This window comes from Sorghum bicolor, chromosome 5 (assembly GCF_000003195.3).
Source record: "Sorghum bicolor cultivar BTx623 chromosome 5, Sorghum_bicolor_NCBIv3, whole genome shotgun sequence".
NCBI classification, from domain to species: Eukaryota; Viridiplantae; Streptophyta; class Magnoliopsida; order Poales; family Poaceae; genus Sorghum; species Sorghum bicolor.
In genome coordinates this window covers 51934691-51952963 of record NC_012874.2, presented here as the reverse complement: position 1 = coordinate 51952963, position 18273 = coordinate 51934691, and the positions used below count along the sequence as shown (strand labels likewise).

Below are 18273 nucleotides of genomic sequence, written 5' to 3'. Positions count from 1 at the left end.
GTAAATTCTACCCGACGAGTAACCCGCACCCACTAGCACTACTACAGAATGAGGCATTGGTCGATGCCCAAAATGGCCAAAAACCTCGGCCTTTTTGCGGCCCGGGGTTAGAGACCCCTTTAACACCGGTTCGTAACACGAACCGGTGCTAAAGGGTCCTGCCCAACGGCTACTGACAGGTGCTGTCGGGGCGGAGACCCTTTAGCACCGGTTCGTGTTACCAACCGGTGCACCGGCCAGCGCCACGGGCCGAGGCAAAGCCTTTAGCACCGGTTTGTGTTACAACCCGGTGCTAAAGTGTTACCCTTTAGCACCGGTTTTGTTTGTGAACCGGTTCTAAGGGTCCGGTTTATAGGCCGGATCACTTCTCCTCTCTGCCCATTTGAAACCGAGAGCACCATTCACCATTGTTGTTCTTGGAGCTTCTTCTTCCTCATTTGTTCTTCGTCTCCGACGCCCATTGTTGATCTTCTTCGACTCCGTCATCGTTTCTTCGTGTTTGGAGGTGACTAACTTTTGTCTTTCTTGTCTTTTTCATGTTGTTTTTGGCTTGTGATGTTCTCATTATTTTTAGCTCAAATCCACTGAAAGGATCAAGATGCCCAAGAGGGGGGGTGAATTGGGCTTCTCTAAAAATTTAAGCACCCTATAAGCTCCAATTCAACCCCTTGTGCCTAGTGTGACTTGGAGAGCTACCGGATAAAAGTTTTGCAACCTAGTTCCAATCCTATTCTAGCATGGCAATTCTAAGAATGTAAAAGCACAAAGTAAATGCTAGAAAGTAAAGGAGTAGTGGAAGAAAATGCTCAGCGATGTTTTGCCGAGGTATCGGAGAGTCGCCACTCTCCACTAGTCCTCGTTGGAGCACCCGCGCAAGGGTCTTGCTCCCCCTTGGTCCGCGCAAGGACCAAGTGCTCTCTACGGGCTGATTCTTCGACACTCCGTCGCGGTGAATCGCCCAAAACCGCTCACAAGCTTGACACGAGCCACCCACAAGAACTACGAGTGATCTTCGTGCCTCCAATCACCACCGAACCGTCTAGGTGATGGCGATCACCAAGAGTAACAAGCAAAGAACTCTCACTTGACCCAAACAAGGCACTAGAGAGTGGTGGATGCACACTTGACTCTTGGAACTCACTAGAGGAGGATTCTCTCAAGAATTCACTCAAAAACTCAATCCTCTCTAAGCTCTTGCAACTCTCTTGCTCCACAACAAGGTTCTCTGATGTTCAAATGGGCAAGAGAGTTCTCATGGACGAGGTGGAGGAGTATAAATACTATCCACCAAGTCCAAAGGTCAGCCAACTGTTTTCCACTGAAAACGGGGTCACCGGACGCACATTATGTTGCACCGGACGCACTGCACCGAGCGTCCGGTGCTGCATAACGGCTAACTGTACTTCGCTCTGACAGGTCACCGGACGCTAACTCTCAGCGTCCGGTGCACCGTCCGGTGCTCGGGGAAACTTTACATGCTCCCTGCGCATGGGACCGGACGCTACCCGGTGCGTCCGGTGCTAGCGTCCGGTGCTCAGGGGAACGTTGCAAGCTCCCTGGGTAAGGGACCGGACGCTACCCGGTGCGTCCGGTGCTAGCGTCCGGTGCCTAACCCTAAGCACGGCACTTTTCTAGCGGGTAAGGACCTCACCGGACGCACTCACAGAGCGTCCGGTGCCCCTTTGGGCACCCAAACTTCGTCGAAACGCGATCGTTCCAACACGAAGTTTGTTCCTCTCGATCTAAGGACTATCTCTGAGCTGCCTAGTGCTAGGTTTACCAAGTGTGCACCACACCTCAACCTAAAGCCTTGCCTAAGTCAAGCTACTAGATCAAAGCCCCTCTTAATAGTACGGTCAAAGGAAAACAAAGTCCTAAACTACTCTAAGTGCCCTTCTTCACCATATGGCACTTAGACCTAGTCTAGTCTTGACGATGTCCATCCCTCCTTTGAAAACCGAAACGATTTCCACTATTAAGTAGGCATGTACGTCCCTGTCCATCGAGTACCTATATACCATGACCTTACCTATGACTTTGCCTCTGCAAAACACACGTTAGTCATAGTAATCAACAATGTCATTAATCACCGAAATCACTTAGGGGCCTAGATGCTCTTTCAATCTCCCCCTTTTTGGTGATTGATGACAACCTCGAGTGAGAGAAGAGTTGAGGTTTTCAAAGTGACTTGGTTTCAATAAGTATGTTACAATAAGACCAACGAGATTAGTAATGCTTATATCGACCAAGTCCAATATTCTGCATCCAAATATGTGAGTGGTATATGACAGGATAAAGATATAAGGCTCATAGGAATATTGGAGTCGAAACGCGGAAGCAAAGATAATATGAGCCAAAACACAAGACATTAAGATATCACCTTAAACACAAATCATGTCTCATAACCAGAGTATCTCACACAAGTGCAATGCATAAAGATAAACATGATGCATGATGAAGTAGCACACAAAAAGGTATCTCAAAACAATAAACTCCCTCTCTCAAAAGAATAAACTCCCTCTCTAGCTCCCCCTAACTCTATCTCTCCCTAACTCTCTCAAACGCACTCTCTCCCCCTTTGGCATCAAGCGCCAAAAACCTAAGAAGTCGGCGGAGGAGGCGGAGCAGAAGAGTCCCTCGGCGCGGCAACGAAGCGAGCTGCGTCATCTGAAGAATCGGCCGTCGAGGCGGAGGAGGTGGAATGACCCTCTGAAGCTGCAGGTGCTGGGGAAGCGGTCCGGGTCTGCTCTGGCGCTGTCACAGGCTGTGCTGGCTGCTCAAGTCCGGCTGAAGTAGCTGGCACGGACTCGGTCGCTGTAGCTGTCGTCTCTGGTATGGTAGTAGATGGTGCAAGCTGCTCGGACGACGCTACGGACGACGACAGAAGCTCTGTGGTGGTAAATGGCGCCGTAAAGACTGCAGGAGCCTGCAGAGGAGGAGGCGTAGGGTCACCAGTCAGAGCACTGTAGGTGAAGCTGAGGTGCGGATCTGTCTGCGAGTCCCACACAAGCTGTGACACTGAAGCTGACTGAGGTGTGAAGCCTGAGCGGAGAGGGGTAAACTGCGGTACCTGCTCAAAGCCTGAAGAGATAGCACCCTGAGAGACCTGGTGCTGGGGCGTCGAGAACGGCTGACTCTGAGCTGGTAGCTGGAGCGGCTGCTGAGACGGGCTCTGAGTCTGAGGCGCAGGAGTAGGAGGCCTGACTGACGACGTGCCTGGAAGCTGGATCTGCGGTAGCTGAATCCCTGAGGCGGCCATGAGAGCGGCCATCATCGCGGTCTGCTGGGCCTGGAAAGCAAGCTGCTGCTCCTGAAAGGTGAGAAGCTGACGCTGGAGCTCATCCTGCCTGGCCTGCATGGCTGCATTGATGGCAGCCTGATCCCTATCGCGCCTCGCCTGCTCCTCAGCTGCACGGCGCTGATCTGCCCTCATCCCCTCTAGGATAGCAAGCAGGGCGGGGTCTGAAGCACTCGAAGAACCGCCTGCCTCGTGGTCATGTGCTCTGGGAGGGAGATCTGTCACTGGCGGCTGATAGTCGTCGTCTGAGCTGTCGGAGGCGAAGTCAAACTCGCCCTCTGCCTCTGCATCGGCGAACGCCCCAATAGCTATATCCTGCTGCTCCTCTGTCTCAGCAACTGCTGCTGTACTCCGGGTGCCCCTAGGAGAAGGTGGGGGCACCTGTCCACGTGGAGCACGAGGAGGAGGTGCACCGCGAAGGTCGTGGTGCGCTCTCAACATCTGCCGGGGGTCGTAGTGGGGGAAGACGGTGTCTGACTCTGTCAACTCCCTCTGCAAGTGAGCTGGCAGGGGCAGTGGCCTAGCACGAAGAATAAGCAAGGTGATCCAATGTGCGTAGGGCAACTGACGCCGGCCCCTGAAGCTCTCTGAAATAGTGTCCTCAATCTCGGAGACGATCAAATCCCACAAATCAAACTGCGTCTGGGAGATAAGGTGAGCGACGAGCCACTGCTGCATACGAGTGAATCCGTCTCTGTAGCCTGTCCTGGGCAGAAGAGTCTTCCTCAACACAAAGTCAAGGATCCTGGCTGGGCGAGTCAAGTCTGCCACTGTCCTGCTGGAGCCCTCCCCAAAGGGTGCACGAAAACATGGAGCTACGAAGTCAACCGGTGGTATCTCACCACCGTGAGGACGACGAGGGGGATCCACGTTCCCGTAGCACAGCTGGTGAATCCTAGTGGAAGAATCTCGTAGTCCAAGTACCTGTCTGGCTAGCTGTGCAGTCACTCTGTAGTCAGTCCCTGCCAACGCGTAGTGGATATAGCTGTGATCTAGAGAAACCCACACTGACGCGTAGAACTCTCTGACCCACTGCTCACAGTAAGTACCGGGGAGCGCTAGGAGCTCTGGGAGTCCGTGGAGGTAAGTGAAATACTGCCGAATATCTGCCCCGACCACGTTCCCGAGAATCTCTAGGTCAATCACCCTGTGCTCCCTGAACTGTGACTGAGAACAAACCAATGCCTCGTGAATATCCTCCTGGATGACGGTGTAGAAGCGGGCACCGGCTCTGGGATCCCTGGCAGCTGGAAACCAAGTCGGAAACGGAACGAACCTCAGCTGCTGGATCTCTCTGGCTGACACAAGGGTGAGATCCCTGTGGATCCTGACTGGCCTCTGGCTGGAAGCTGGAGTGCCTCTAGCCGGAGTGGCACGAGCTATGGAGGTGGACTGACCCTGCGTACCAGTCCGAGGAGTGGCCTGAGTACGAGCACGAGTCGACCTCCTCAGTGGCTGCTCCTGCTCCTGTCCCTCTGCTGGACCCTCTGCCTGGGTCTCTGTCTCAGTGTCTGGACCCTCCTGAGTCGGATCCCTAACCACAAGCCTGACCCTCTGTCCACCAATCGTCACGGTGCCTGGAGGGGATCCATGGAAAGCCTCTGCCTCAAGCACTGCACGCCTCTGACGTGGCGTAAGATCATCCCCAATCCTCAAAGCACCAGAGCGACCACCCCTCTCGGCTGCCTCGGCTGCTGCTGCAACTGCCTCTGCGACCTCTGCATCTCTGTCACTGGCCTTCCGCTTCTTGGGGGCCAGCTTCTTTCCTTTGCCTTTCTCTGCCACTGAGAAGCGACGGGGAGGATCACCTCCACCATCACCTCCTGGGGAACCTCCTGAGCCAGCTGTCGGACCACTGACATTCTTCGTACGAGCCATTGCAAAACAAGTGTCCGACAAGCAACTGACTAGCACTGGAGGGCAATGTACTGCAGAGAATTGACAGGATAAGGTCTATATAAGCAATCTTATCGATTAGAGAGAGATAAGCCTATGGATCGCAAGAATAGATAAGATTCGGGTTCGAAGGCTTACGATCCGAAGACTGGACGTGCTCTGGATGAGAAACCTCGACTGACAATTACCGGAGAACGCGAGAACTTTCCTTACGGTGCTGCAGTGAAAGAACAGAGAAAAACAAGGTCAAACAACCTTGTCCTAATCCATAGAAACAAAAAGACAAGCACCTTAAGGGCATGAACTCGAGAAACTCACCCAATCCTTCAAATCCACTTGAGATTGGATCTGCGCGAGAGGAGAAGGATGGGGCAAGGATCTCTGGCAGATCTGGCCGCGGGAGAGAAGAAGGAGATTGCCGGAGGAAGGAGAACCTGCGGCGACGGTGGTTTCGGCGGCTTAGGGCACAGAGAGGCTCGATCGATGGCGACGGAAGAGAAAGGAAATGGCCGCGCGAAGCCCCTGGGCGCGGGCTTTATGCACCCGCCGCGGGGTCACCGGACGCTCTTTATGTGGCACCGGACGCGTCCGGTGACCACCGGACTCATGCGCAGAGAGGTCTGAAAAAAGGTTTTGCATCGGACGATGGGCACCGGACGCTGGCTTTAGCGTCCGGTGCTTCGGGTGACGCCTGGTGAGCACCGGACGCACCTCACCGGATGCAACAGGGATACTGTTCCTGCGTCCGGTGAGTGCTGTCTGGCGCACTCACCGCACCGGACGCTCAGAGGCAGCGTCCGGTGCATCGTCCGGTGCTCCTCTGAGCACTTTTTCAACTAAGCACCACGTCCGACTTTGACCCAACCAAGTTCCATTTCCAAAAACACATAAATAAACACCTAATGGAACTGGTATGAGTGATATCTCTCAAACCCTCAAATTTTCACAAGTATTTAGCCATAGGCTTAGTAGTTTTTATGAAAATAGTTCGAGAAAATCACCAAGGAGCATCGTATGGCCATAAAGCTAGGGGTTTGAAACATAATGAGCTTTGAATGCTCCCCCTATCTATGGACGAACACAGCGGATGCTCAACGAATAACCGAAAAGAAACGAGCAACTAACAAGCATGCACATGATATGAGTTGAAGTGCAATACTTGAAAGTAAACTAAACTTGTCGAGTTTGATCCAAGGTTAAGCTTTTTCACACACACAAGGGGGTTATCTTAACCATGTTAGACAAGCCCTATATGCAAGTTATATTTTTAGTTTTAATATGCATGATATGCAAAGCAAGAGTTATTTTAATTTACAAGTTTTAACACACAACTTTTACCTTTTGGTGAAGTTAGACATGTCAAGCACATTAAGTTCATTTCTCAACATACAAAACCTAGCTTCATCTAGGGGTTTTGTGAAGATATCCGCCAATTGATTTTCCGTTCCCACATTCTCTAGGGATATGTCACCTTTAGCAACGTGATCCCTAAGGAAGTGGTGGCGGATGTCAATATGTTTTGTGCGGGTGTGTTGAACCGGGTTGTTTGCAAGTTTTACGGCACTTTCGTTGTCACACAACAAGGGTACTTTGTCTAGTACTACTCCATAGTCTAGCAAAGTTTGTTTCATGTAGAGTATTTGTGCACAACAAGCACTGGCGGCTATGTATTCCGCCTCGGCCGTTGACAAAGCAACACTATTTTGTTTCTTTGACATCCAAGAGACAAGTGATCTACCTAGGAAATGGCACCCTCCGGATGTGCTTTTTCTATCAATCCGGCACCCGGCATAATCCGAATCGGAATAGCCTACAAGTTGGAATCTTGCACCTTTGGGATACCACAAGCCTAGGCAAGGTGTGTATTTTAGATACCTAAGAATTCTCTTGACCGCAATCAAGTGAGATTCCATAGGCATTGCTTGATACCTAGCACACATGCACACACTAAACATTATATCGGGCCTAGATGCGGTGAGGTAGAGTAGACTTCCTATCATGGAACGATAGAGAGTCTTGTCAATAGGGTTACCTCCCTCATCCAAGTCGAGATGCCCATTTGATGCCATGGGAGTCTTGATTGGCTTGCAATCCATCATCTTGAATCTCTTGAGAAGATCTTGAGTATACTTCTCTTGAGAGATAAAGACCCCTTCCTTTATTTGCTTGACTTGAAATCCTAGGAAGAAGGATAGCTCGCCAATCATGGACATCTCAAACTCCTTGGACATCAAATCACCAAATTCCTTGCAAAAATCTTCATTAGTAGAGCCAAAAATAATATCATCAACATAAACTTGGCAAATGAAGATTTCCCCATTCATTTTCTTGGTGAAGAGTGTTGTGTCAACTTTCCCAATCTTGAAGCCCTTCTCAATGAGGAAGTCCCTAAGCCTCTCATACCAAGCTCTAGGAGCTTGCTTGAGACCATAGAGTGCCTTGGACAACCGGTAGACATGCTTGGGGTACCTAGGGTCTTCAAAACCGGGGGGTTGCTCAACATAGACAAGCTCATTAATATAACCATTTAAAAAGGCACTTTTCACATCCATTTGAAATAACTTGATATCATGACTAGATGCATATGCAAGTAGGATACGGATTGCTTCAAGTCTTGCCACCGGTGCAAAGGTTTCACCGAAGTCAAGACCTTCCACTTGTGAAAAGCCTTTTGCCACAAGTCTTGCCTTGTTGCGCACCACTTTGCCTTGATCATCCTTCTTGTTCCGGAAGACCCACTTTGTTCCAATTACTCTTGCATCTTTGGGTCGCTCTTCAAGTGTCCACACTTGATTGCGAGTGAAGTTGTTCAACTCCTCTTGCATGGCCATGATCCAATCCACATCACGAAGAGCTTCCTCTATAGTCTTTGGTTCATCTTCAAGAGACACAAAAGCGTGATGCTCAATAAATAAAGCATGTCTAGAGCGAGTAGTTACACCACGTGATGGACTCCCGATGATGAGATCTTGAGAGTGATCTTGAAGGAGATGTGATGTTCTTCTTGGTGCCGCTTGAGGGGTTGGTTGGGGAGCATCAACATCTTGTGCTTGTGCCACCACTTGCTCATGAGTAACTTGAGTGTCTTCATGAGCATCTCTCACATCCTTGTCTTCATCTTGTGGACCTTGTGAAGTGGATGGTGGCTCAATGACTTGCACATCATCATCATCTTCTTTAGGCTTGATGTCTCCCACCGGCATGTTCTTCATAGCATCCCTCAATGGTTCACCACCTACATCATCAAGATTATCACTTGCTCCTTGGGAGCCATTAGTTTCATCAAATTCAACATCAAATGTTTCTTCAACCATGTTTGTGGCATGGTTAAAGACCCTATATGCTTTGGACTTTGATGAATAGCCAACCAAGTAGCCAATGTCACATCTTCTTTGGAACTTTCCCAAATGTTGGCGCTTCTTGTAGATGTAGCACTTACACCCAAACACTCTAAAGAATGAGACATCGGGCTTCTTCCCATTGAGCAACTCATATGGTGTCTTCTCTAGGAACTTGTGTGGAAAGAGCCGGTTTGAAGCATAGCATGCCGTGTTGATTGCCTCGGCCCACATCTTCTCCGAAGTGTTGTACTCATCTAGCATTGTTCTTGCCAAGGTGATCAATGTCCGGTTCTTTCTTTCTACAACCCCATTTTGTTGTGGTGTGTAAGTTGAGGAGAACTCATGCTTGATTCCCACTTCATCACATACTCTTCAATGTTGGTGTTGTCAAACTCTTTGCCATTGTCACTTCTAATTTTCTTGATCTTCACATCAAATTGATTTTGGGCATTCTTTCCAAATTTCTTGAATATTGACGCAACTTCGGCCTTGTCTTGCAAGAAGAATGTCCAAGTGTACCGGGAGTTATCATCAACTATGACCAAGCAATATTTGTTGCCTCCAAGACTAGCATATGTGGTTGGTCCAAACAAATCCATGTGAAGTAGCTCAAGCACTCTTGAAGTAGAGAGATAGGCTTTGGTTGGATGAGTGTTTGCAACTTGTTTGCCCGCTTGACATGCACTACAAAGCTTGTCCTTCTCAAATGTCACATCCTTCAAGCCTCTTATCAATTCTTTCTTCATCAACTTCTTGAGTGTGCCCATTCCAACATGTGCTAACCTTCTATGCCACAACCACCCAAGTGAAGTCTTGGTGAATAAGCAAGTCTTGACATCAACTTCATTTGATGAGAAATCAACTACATATAAGTTGTTGTGTCGGAAGCCTTTGAATATCACTTCATTGTCATCTTCCTTGGTCACAATTACTTCCTTCTTCTTGAATAGGCATTCAAATCCAAGATCACAAAGTTGTCCAACCGAGAGCAAGTTGAAACTCAAAGATTGCACATAGAGCACATTGGTGATGGAGTTGTCATTTGATATAGCAACCTTTCCTAGTCCCTTGACTTTCCCTTTTGAGTTGTCACCAAATGTGATCTTCTCTTGGTTGTCAACATCTTCATCAAGAGAGGTGAACATCCGGGGATCTCCGGTCATATGTTGAGTGCAACCACTATCAATTACCCAATGTGATCCACCGGTCTTGTAGTTCACCTACACACAAGAGATCAAGCTTGAGATTTAGGGACCCATATTTGCTTAGGGCCCTTGACCTTCTCTACTAGTTGCTTTGGCACCCAAATCTTCTTTGGCCTTTGCTTGTTTGGCGGCCCCATGAAGCTAACCTTGACCTTGCCACTCTTGTCTTTCCTTACAATGTAGTGAGCATTGAAGGCAAATGGTCTTGCATGCTTGGGCAAGGGTGGTGGTAGTGGTGCCTTACACTCATGAGCAAAGTGTCCTTCTTGACCACACTCAAAACATCTCTTTGGCTTTGGCTTGCTTGCTTGATCATGAGTGGCTAGAGACTTGATGAGCTTTGTTTGATGAGCCTTGTAGCCAATTCCACTCTTGTCCATCTTCATGACGGTGTTCATAAAAAGCTCACTTTGAAGGTCCTTTCCCTTTGTGAACTTTGCTAACCCCATGGTTAGGTGTTCCTTCTCTTTCTTGAGCTTGTTGTTCTCTTGAGTTAGCTTCTTGATGATTGGGTCATTGTTGCTAGCTAACTCATCCAAGATGAATGTCTCATCTTCTTCTTGCTTATCATACATCAAACCAAGCTTGAGATATTGATTTTCTTCCTTGAGCAACTTGTTCTCATAAGCAAGCTTCTTGTCTTGATCAAGTGACTCAATCACAATTTTCTTGTGCTTGGCTTGTTCTTGCAACTCTTTCTTGAGCATGGCGATCTCATCCTTGAGCTTGATAGTGTCCTCATAACTCTCGGCCACTACCACTTTCTTGCCCTTGCAATCAACACATTTGCTTGTGCTCTCCACAAGTAAGTCATCACAAGATGTGGCTACATCAAGCTTAGCAACATTGTTAGTAGCAACATGTGTTTCATCAATTGCAAGTTCATAAGCAATCTCAAGGTTGTCATAGTTTGCTTTTAGAGTTGTTAGCTCTTCTTTCATTGCTCTATATCTAGTGATAAGCTCATCATGAACACTCTCAAGTTTATCATGTTTTTCTTTGAGCTCTTTTAGAGAGAGTTTGAGCTCCTTGAGCTTAGTGGTCATGATCTCATTTTGATCTCTAAGCTCATCACTAGACTTAAGCTTTGCTAGAAGTGTGTCATTTTCAAGTTCAAGCTTTTCATTTTCACTTCTAGTCTTTCTTATGACTTTTGTGTATTTGTTAAGCAATTTTACAAGTTCATCATAAGAAGGTGATTCATACTCACTATCACTCTCACTACTCTCATCCTCACTTGGTACCTTCCGGTCACCCTTAGCCATAAGGCATAGATGTGTAGAGGATGTAGATGGTGGTGAAGATGATGGTGATGGAGCATCAATGGCAATGGCGGCAACCTTCTCATCATCACTTTCATTGCCGGATGAGTCACCACTTGAGCTTTCAATGTCGGTGAGCCAATCACCAACAATATAAGCCTTGCCATTCTTTTTCTTGTAGTGCTCCTTCTTCTTGCCACCTTTCTTCTTGTATTGCTTCTTGTCATTCTTCTCGTCATCACTTGAGTCATCTTGCTCTTTGTTCTTCTTCTTGTACTTGTCCTTCTTGGGCTTTGGACATTGATGAGCAAGATGACCAAGCTCACCACAATTGTAGCAATCCATCTCGGAGATGGGCTTCCTCTTGCTACTTGTGAAGAACTTCTTCTTCTTGGAGTCAAAGTTGACTCCATTCTTGTTGAGCTTCTTCAACATTTACGTGGTTCTTCTCACCATGAGGGCAATAGATGCATCATCATCACTTGAAGTTGATGACTCAACTTCAATCTTCTTGGCTTTGCCCTTGTGAGAAGCTTTGAGAGCCAAGTCCTTCTTTTCTTTCTTGGCCGATGAGGAGCCATCTTGAGGATTCATGTGCATGTACATCTCATGAGCATTGATCTTCCCCAATATGGTGGTTGGTGTAGCGGTGGAAAGATCGCCTTGATGAAGCACGGTTACTATGTGCCCATATTTCTCAATGGGAAGCACACATAGTATCTTCCTTGCTACATCCGCCGTGCTCATTTGTGTAAGCCCAAGTCCATTTAGCTCCTCTACAATGACATTCAAGCGAGAATACATTTCATTAGCATTTTCTTTAGGAAGCATTTCAAATGTATTAAGCTTGTTCATCACTAGGTGATAGCGTTCCTCGCGTTCACTCTTTGTTCCCTCATGGAGCGCACAAAGTTCCTTCCAAAGTTCATTGGCGGTTTTGTGACTCCGAACACGGTTGAACACCTCTTTGCAAAGACCTCTAAAGATGTGGTTTTTGGCCTTTGCATTCCACTTCTCGTTTTCTTGCTCTTGTGGAGTAAGAGCGGTGGCTCTTTCCGGAGGGGCAAACCCTTCGGTCGCGGCTTTTAGGCACTTTACATCGCATGCCTCAAGGTATTACTCCATCCGTATTTTCCAATACGGGAAGTCATTCCCATCGAACATGGGTGGCGGTCCATCCCCGTTAGACATCTTTCTCTAGGCGGTGAAGCCTAAGTAAAGAGCACTAGGCTCTGATACCAATTGAAAGGATCAAGATGCCCAAGAGGGGGGGTGAATTGGGCTTCTCTAAAAATTTAAGCACCCTATAAGCTCCAATTCAACCCCTTGTGCCTAGTGTGACTTGGAGAGCTACCGGATAAAAGTTTTGCAACCTAGTTCCAATCCTATTCTAGCATGGCAATTCTAAGAATGTAAAAGCACAAAGTAAATGCTAGAAAGTAAAGGAGTAGTGGAAGAAAATGCTCGGCGATGTTTTGCCGAGGTATCGGAGAGTCGCCACTCTCCACTAGTCCTCGTTGGAGCACCCACGCAAGGGTCTTGCTCCCCCTTGGTCCGCGCAAGGACCAAGTGCTCTCTACGGGCTGATTCTTCGACACTCCGTCGCGGTGAATCGCCCAAAACCGCTCACAAGCTTGACACGAGCCACCCACAAGAACTACGGGTGATCTTCGTGCCTCCAATCACCACCGAACCGTCTAGGTGATGGCGATCACCAAGAGTAACAAGCAAAGAACTCTCACTTGACCCAAACAAGGCACTAGAGAGTGGTGGATGCACACTTGACTCTTGGAACTCACTAGACGAGGATTCTCTCAAGAATTCACTCAAAAACTCAATCCTCTCTAAGCTCTTGCAACTCTCTTGCTCCACAACAAGGTTCTCTGATGTTCAAATGGGCAAGAGAGTTCTCATGGACGAGGTGGAGGAGTATAAATACTATCCACCAAGTCCAAAGGTCGGCCAACCATTTTCCACTGAAAACGGGGTCACCGGACGCACATTATGTTGCACCGGACGCACTGCACCGAGCGTCCGGTGTGACATAACGGCTACCTGCGCTTCCTCTGACAGGTCACCAGACACTAACTCTCAGCGTCCGGTGCACCGTCCGGTGCTCGGGGAAACTTTACATGCTCCCTGTGCATGGGACCGGACGCTACCCGGTGCGTCCGGTGCTAGCGTCCGGTGCTCAGGGGAACGTTGCAAGCTCCTTGGGTAAGGGACCGGACGCTACCCGGTGCGTCCGGTGCTAGCGTCCGGTGCCTAACGCTAAGCACGGCACTTTTCTAGCGGCTTAGGACCTCACCGGACGCACTCACAGAGCGTCCGGTGCAGCGTCCGGTGCCCCTTTGGGCACCCAAACTTCGTCGAAACGCGATCGTTCCAACACGAAGTTTGTTCCTCTCGATCTAAGGACTATCTCTGAGCTGCCTAGTGCTAGGTTTACCAAGTGTGCACCACACCTAAACCTAAAGCCTTGCCTAAGTCAAGCTACTAGATCAAAGCCCCTCTTAATAGTACGGTCAAAGGAAAACAAAGTCCTAAACTACTCTAAGTGCCCTTCTTCACCATATGGCACTTAGACCTAGTCTAGTCTTGACGATGTCCATCCCTCCTTTGAAAACCGAAACGATTTCCACTATTAAGTAGGCATGTACGTCCCTGTCCATCGAGTACCTATATACCATGACCTTACCTATGACTTTGCCTCTGCAAAATACACGTTAGTCATAGTAATCAACAATGTCATTAATCACCGAAATCACTTAGGGGCCTAGATGCTCTTTCAATCTCCCCCTTTTTGGTGATTGATGACAACCTCGAGTGAGAGAAGAGTTGAGGTTTTCAAAGTGACTTGGTTTCAATAAGTATGTTACAATAAGACCAATGAGATTAGTAATGCTTATATCGACCAAGTCCAATATCCTGCATCCAAATATGTGAGTGGTATATGACAGGATAAAGATAGAAGGCTCATAGGAATATTGGAGTCGAAACGCGGAAGCAAAGATAATATGAGCCAAAACACAAGACATTAAGATATCACCTTAAACACAAATCATGTCTCATAACCAGAGTATCTCACACAAGTGCAATGCATAAAGATAAACATGATGCATGATGAAGTAGCACACAAAAAGGTATCTCAAAACAATAAACTCCCTCTCTCAAAAGAATAAACTCCCTCTCTAGCTCCCCCTAACTCTATCTCTCCCTAACTCTCTCAAACGCACTCTCTCCCCCTTTGGCATCAAGCGCCAAAAACCTAAGAAGTCGGCGGAGGAGGCGGAGCAGAAGAGTCCCTCGGTGCGGCAACGAAGCGAGCTGCGTCATCTGAAGAATCGGCCGTCGAGGCGGAGGAGGTGGAATGACCCTCTGAAGCTGCAGGTGCTGGGGAAGCGGTCCGGGTCTGCTCTGGCGCTGTCACAGGCTGTGCTGGCTGCTCAAGTCCGGCTGACGTAGCTGGCACGGACTCGGTCGCTGTAGCTGTCGTCTCTGGTATGGTAGTAGATGGTGCAAGCTGCACGGACGACGCTACGGACGACGACAGAAGCTCTGTGGTGGTAAATGGCGCCGTAAAGACTGCAGGAGCCTGCAGAGGAGGAGGCGTAGGGTCACCAGTCAGAGCACTGTAGGTGAAGCTGAGGTGCGGATCTGTCTGCGAGTCCCACACAAGCTGTGACGCTGAAGCTGACTGAGGTGTGAAGCCTGAGCGGAGAGGGGTAAACTGCGGTACCTGCTCAAAGCCTGAAGAGATAGCACCCTGAGAGACCTGGTGCTGGGGCGTCGAGAACGGCTGACTCTGAGCTGGTAGCTGGAGCGGCTGCTGAGACGGGCTCTGAGTCTGAGGCTTTGAATACCAAGTTGTTATTTAGAATCATTTCACATGAATTAGTATCCATATATATATATATATATCATATTTCATGGTTGACCTAGTATTAATGTAGTTTGCAAGAATGAATTATAGTATATTTTTATGATATTAGAAAGTAGGATAGTTCAAATTAATTGGTTTGTTAATATCACTTGATTTATTTTTATTACTACATATAATGTCCATTTTATCATACATGTTTAAATGTGGAATTTATAATTGTTTAAAAATTGAGTATAGATAGTAGATGGCAACCGTGACCGGGTCTTCGGTCTCTCAACGGGTTCAAAAGCGATACCGTCCGGAACTCCCTCTCATTACTTGTGGCAAGTGTGGGCAGAAGATTTTTGATGGAGTACAAAGTGTCGAAAGAGGGAGTAAACAAGGGTCGTATATTCTACAAGTGTCCAGATCGTAATGTGAGTTATTTCCAGACATTTGCTTATATATGTGCATATTTTTTTAAATGATATTAATTAAACTTTTGATTCTCTCTTTTAATTCCAGTGGGACGGTACCGGCGGATGTACAGGTTGGTACTGGGAGGAAGAATACATTGAACACATTAAGAAATCTTTTGCACAGGTGGTTGAGGATGAAGGTGGTGAGGCAGTGAGCCGACGAAAGGAGTTCAATGATGTTGATCAAGCGAATGATCTATCTATTATAGTTGGGATCGGACGCGAACTAATTATGTTGCTTAAGTGCATTTTAGTTTTGGTTTTTTTAGTGTGCATTATTTCTTAAGTGTGGCTGAGTCAAATAAGAGGGACGGTTTCATATGCTGTCCATGTGCCGTATGCAAGAATTTGACGGAATATTCTAACTCAAGAACTCTTCATTCACACTTATTAAAGTCTGGTTTCGTACCAAACTATATTTGTTGGACCAAACATGGAGAAAGCGGGATTATAATGGATGAAGGTGAAGAAGAAGAAGAAGAAGAATTGGACCATGCCAATATTATTGCTCAGTACGGTGGCTTCAATGATGTTGCAATGGGGGGAGATAATGAAGAAGAGGTGGCGGCAGAAGATGATCGGGGCGATGATGCTTTTGGTGATGCCATCCGTGATGCACAAAGAGAATGTGAAAGTGATAAAGAGAAAGCCAAGTTCGAGCGCATGCTAGAGGACCACAGGAAATCGCTATATCCCACCGCTGAAGAGGGGCAAAAAAAGCTGGGTACCACACTAGAATTGCTGCAATGGAAGGCAAAGAATGGTACCTCTGACAAGGCATTTGGGCAGTTATTGAAGATCATAAAAAAGATGCTTCCGAAAGGCAACGAATTGCCCACCACTACGTATGAAGCAAAACAGGTTGTCTGCCCTTTGGGATTAGAAATCCAGAAGATACACGCATGTCCTAATGACTGCATCCTCTACCGTGGGGAGGAATACGAGAATTTGGATGCATGTCCAGTATGTAAGGCATCACGGTATAAGATTAGACGAGATGATCCTGGCGATGTTGAGGGTGAAGAACGTCATAGGAAGAAAATTCCAGCCAAGGTTATGTGGTATGCTCCTATAATACCACGATTAAAACGTCTGTTCAAAAATAAGGACAATGCAAAGTTGTTGCGGTGGCATAAAGAAGACCGTAAGATAGACAATATGCTGAGACACCATGCCGATGGATCCCAGTGGAGAGCGATAGACAGAGAATTCTCAGATTTTGCAGATGATGCTAGAAACTTGCGGTTCGCCTTAAGTACAGATGGTATGAATCCTTTCGGTGAGCAGAGCAGTAGTCACAACACTTGGCCAGTTACTCTATGTATCTACAACCTTCCTCCATAGCTATGCATGAAGCGGAAGTTTATTATGATGCCGGTGCTTATCCAAGGACCGAAGCAACCTGGCAATGACATAGATGTCTACTTAAGGCCATTAGTTGAGGAACTTCAAATTTTATGGAGCAAACCAGGAGTTCGCGTGTGGGATGAGTACAAACAAGAGCACTTTGACCTGCGAGCATTGCTGTTTGTAACAATCAATGATTGGCCAGCTCTAAGTAATCTTTTAGGCCAGTCAAACAAGGGATATAATGCATGCACACATTGTTATGAAGACCTTGACTGTGTATTTTTGAAAAAATGTCGAAAGGTCGTGTACCTTGGCCACCGTCGGTTTTTTCCTGTGAACCACCCAGTACGAAAGAAAGGCAAGCATTTTAAAGGCAAGGCAGACCACCGGACCAAACCTCTCAATCGAACCGGGGATGATGTACTCGAAATGGTCAAGGATATAAAAGTGGTATTTGGAAAGGGACGAGGCAGCGAACCTATTCCCAAGGATGCTAAGGGACACGTACCCATGTGGAAGAAGAAATCCATATTTTGGGAGCTACCTTACTGGAATGTCCTAGAGGTCCGCAACGCGATCGACGTGATGCACCTAACAAAGAATCTTTGTGTGAACTTGCTCGGATTCATGGGTGTCTACGGGAAGTCTAAGGATTCACTTGAAGCACGACAAGACTTGCAGCGCATAAAAGAACGAGACAACCTGCATCCAGAAAAGACAGATGATGGACGTCATTACTTAAGCCCTGCTAGCTACACTCTGAGCAAAAAAGAGAAGGAAAGCATGTTTGAATGTCTTAGCAGCATCAAGGTCCCATCTGGATTCTCCTCCAATATCAAGGGAATAATTAATGTGCCAGAGAAGAAATTCCTGAACTTGAAGTCCCATGACTGTCACGTTCTAATGACGCAATTGCTGCCGGTCGTTTTAAGAGGAATTCTACCTCCACACGTACGTCTAGCCACCGTAAAGCTATGTGCATTCCTCAATGCAATTTCTTAGAAGGCAATCAATCCAGCGCAACTAGCAACTCTGCAGAATGATGTCGTTCAATGTCTCGTCAGCTTTGAGTTGGTGTTCCCTCCATCCTTCTTCGATATCATGACACACCTCCTAGTTCATCTGGTCAAAGAGATTCGTATTCTCGGTCCTGTGTTCCTACACAACATGTTCCCCTTCGAGAGATTCATGGGTGTCCTAAAGAAATATGTCCATAGTCGTTCCCGGCCAGAAGGAAGCATTGCCAAGGGCTATGGAACAGAGGAGGTCATAGAGTTCTGTGTTGACTTTATTCCAGACCTTGACCCAATTGGCATTCCTGAATCTCGACACAAGGGCAGACTCAGCGGAAAGGGAACACTTGGGAAGAAAACATATATTGGTACGGGAAACGATTACTTCAATAAAGCACACTATACAGTTCTCCAGAACTCCTCATTGGTGGAACCATATGTTGAGGTACACAAAGATTTCCTACGGTCCCAGTGGCCCGGGAAGAATGAAGCTTGGATAATGCGTCAGCACATGGAAACTTTTGGCGATTGGTTGCGCAAAAAATGTCAAGGTGATGAAAACATTGA

The 18273-nt window shown here is 47.4% G+C and overlaps 1 protein-coding gene across 1 annotated transcript; it reads right to left on the bottom strand.

Moving 5' to 3' along the window:
- On the bottom strand, positions 6703-7737 carry LOC110435609 (uncharacterized mitochondrial protein AtMg00810-like; the record flags this gene model as incomplete). Its single annotated transcript, XM_021461335.1, has 1 exon — positions 6703-7737. A coding segment is annotated over one exon (1035 nt), but the record flags the coding sequence as incomplete, so codon positions are not given.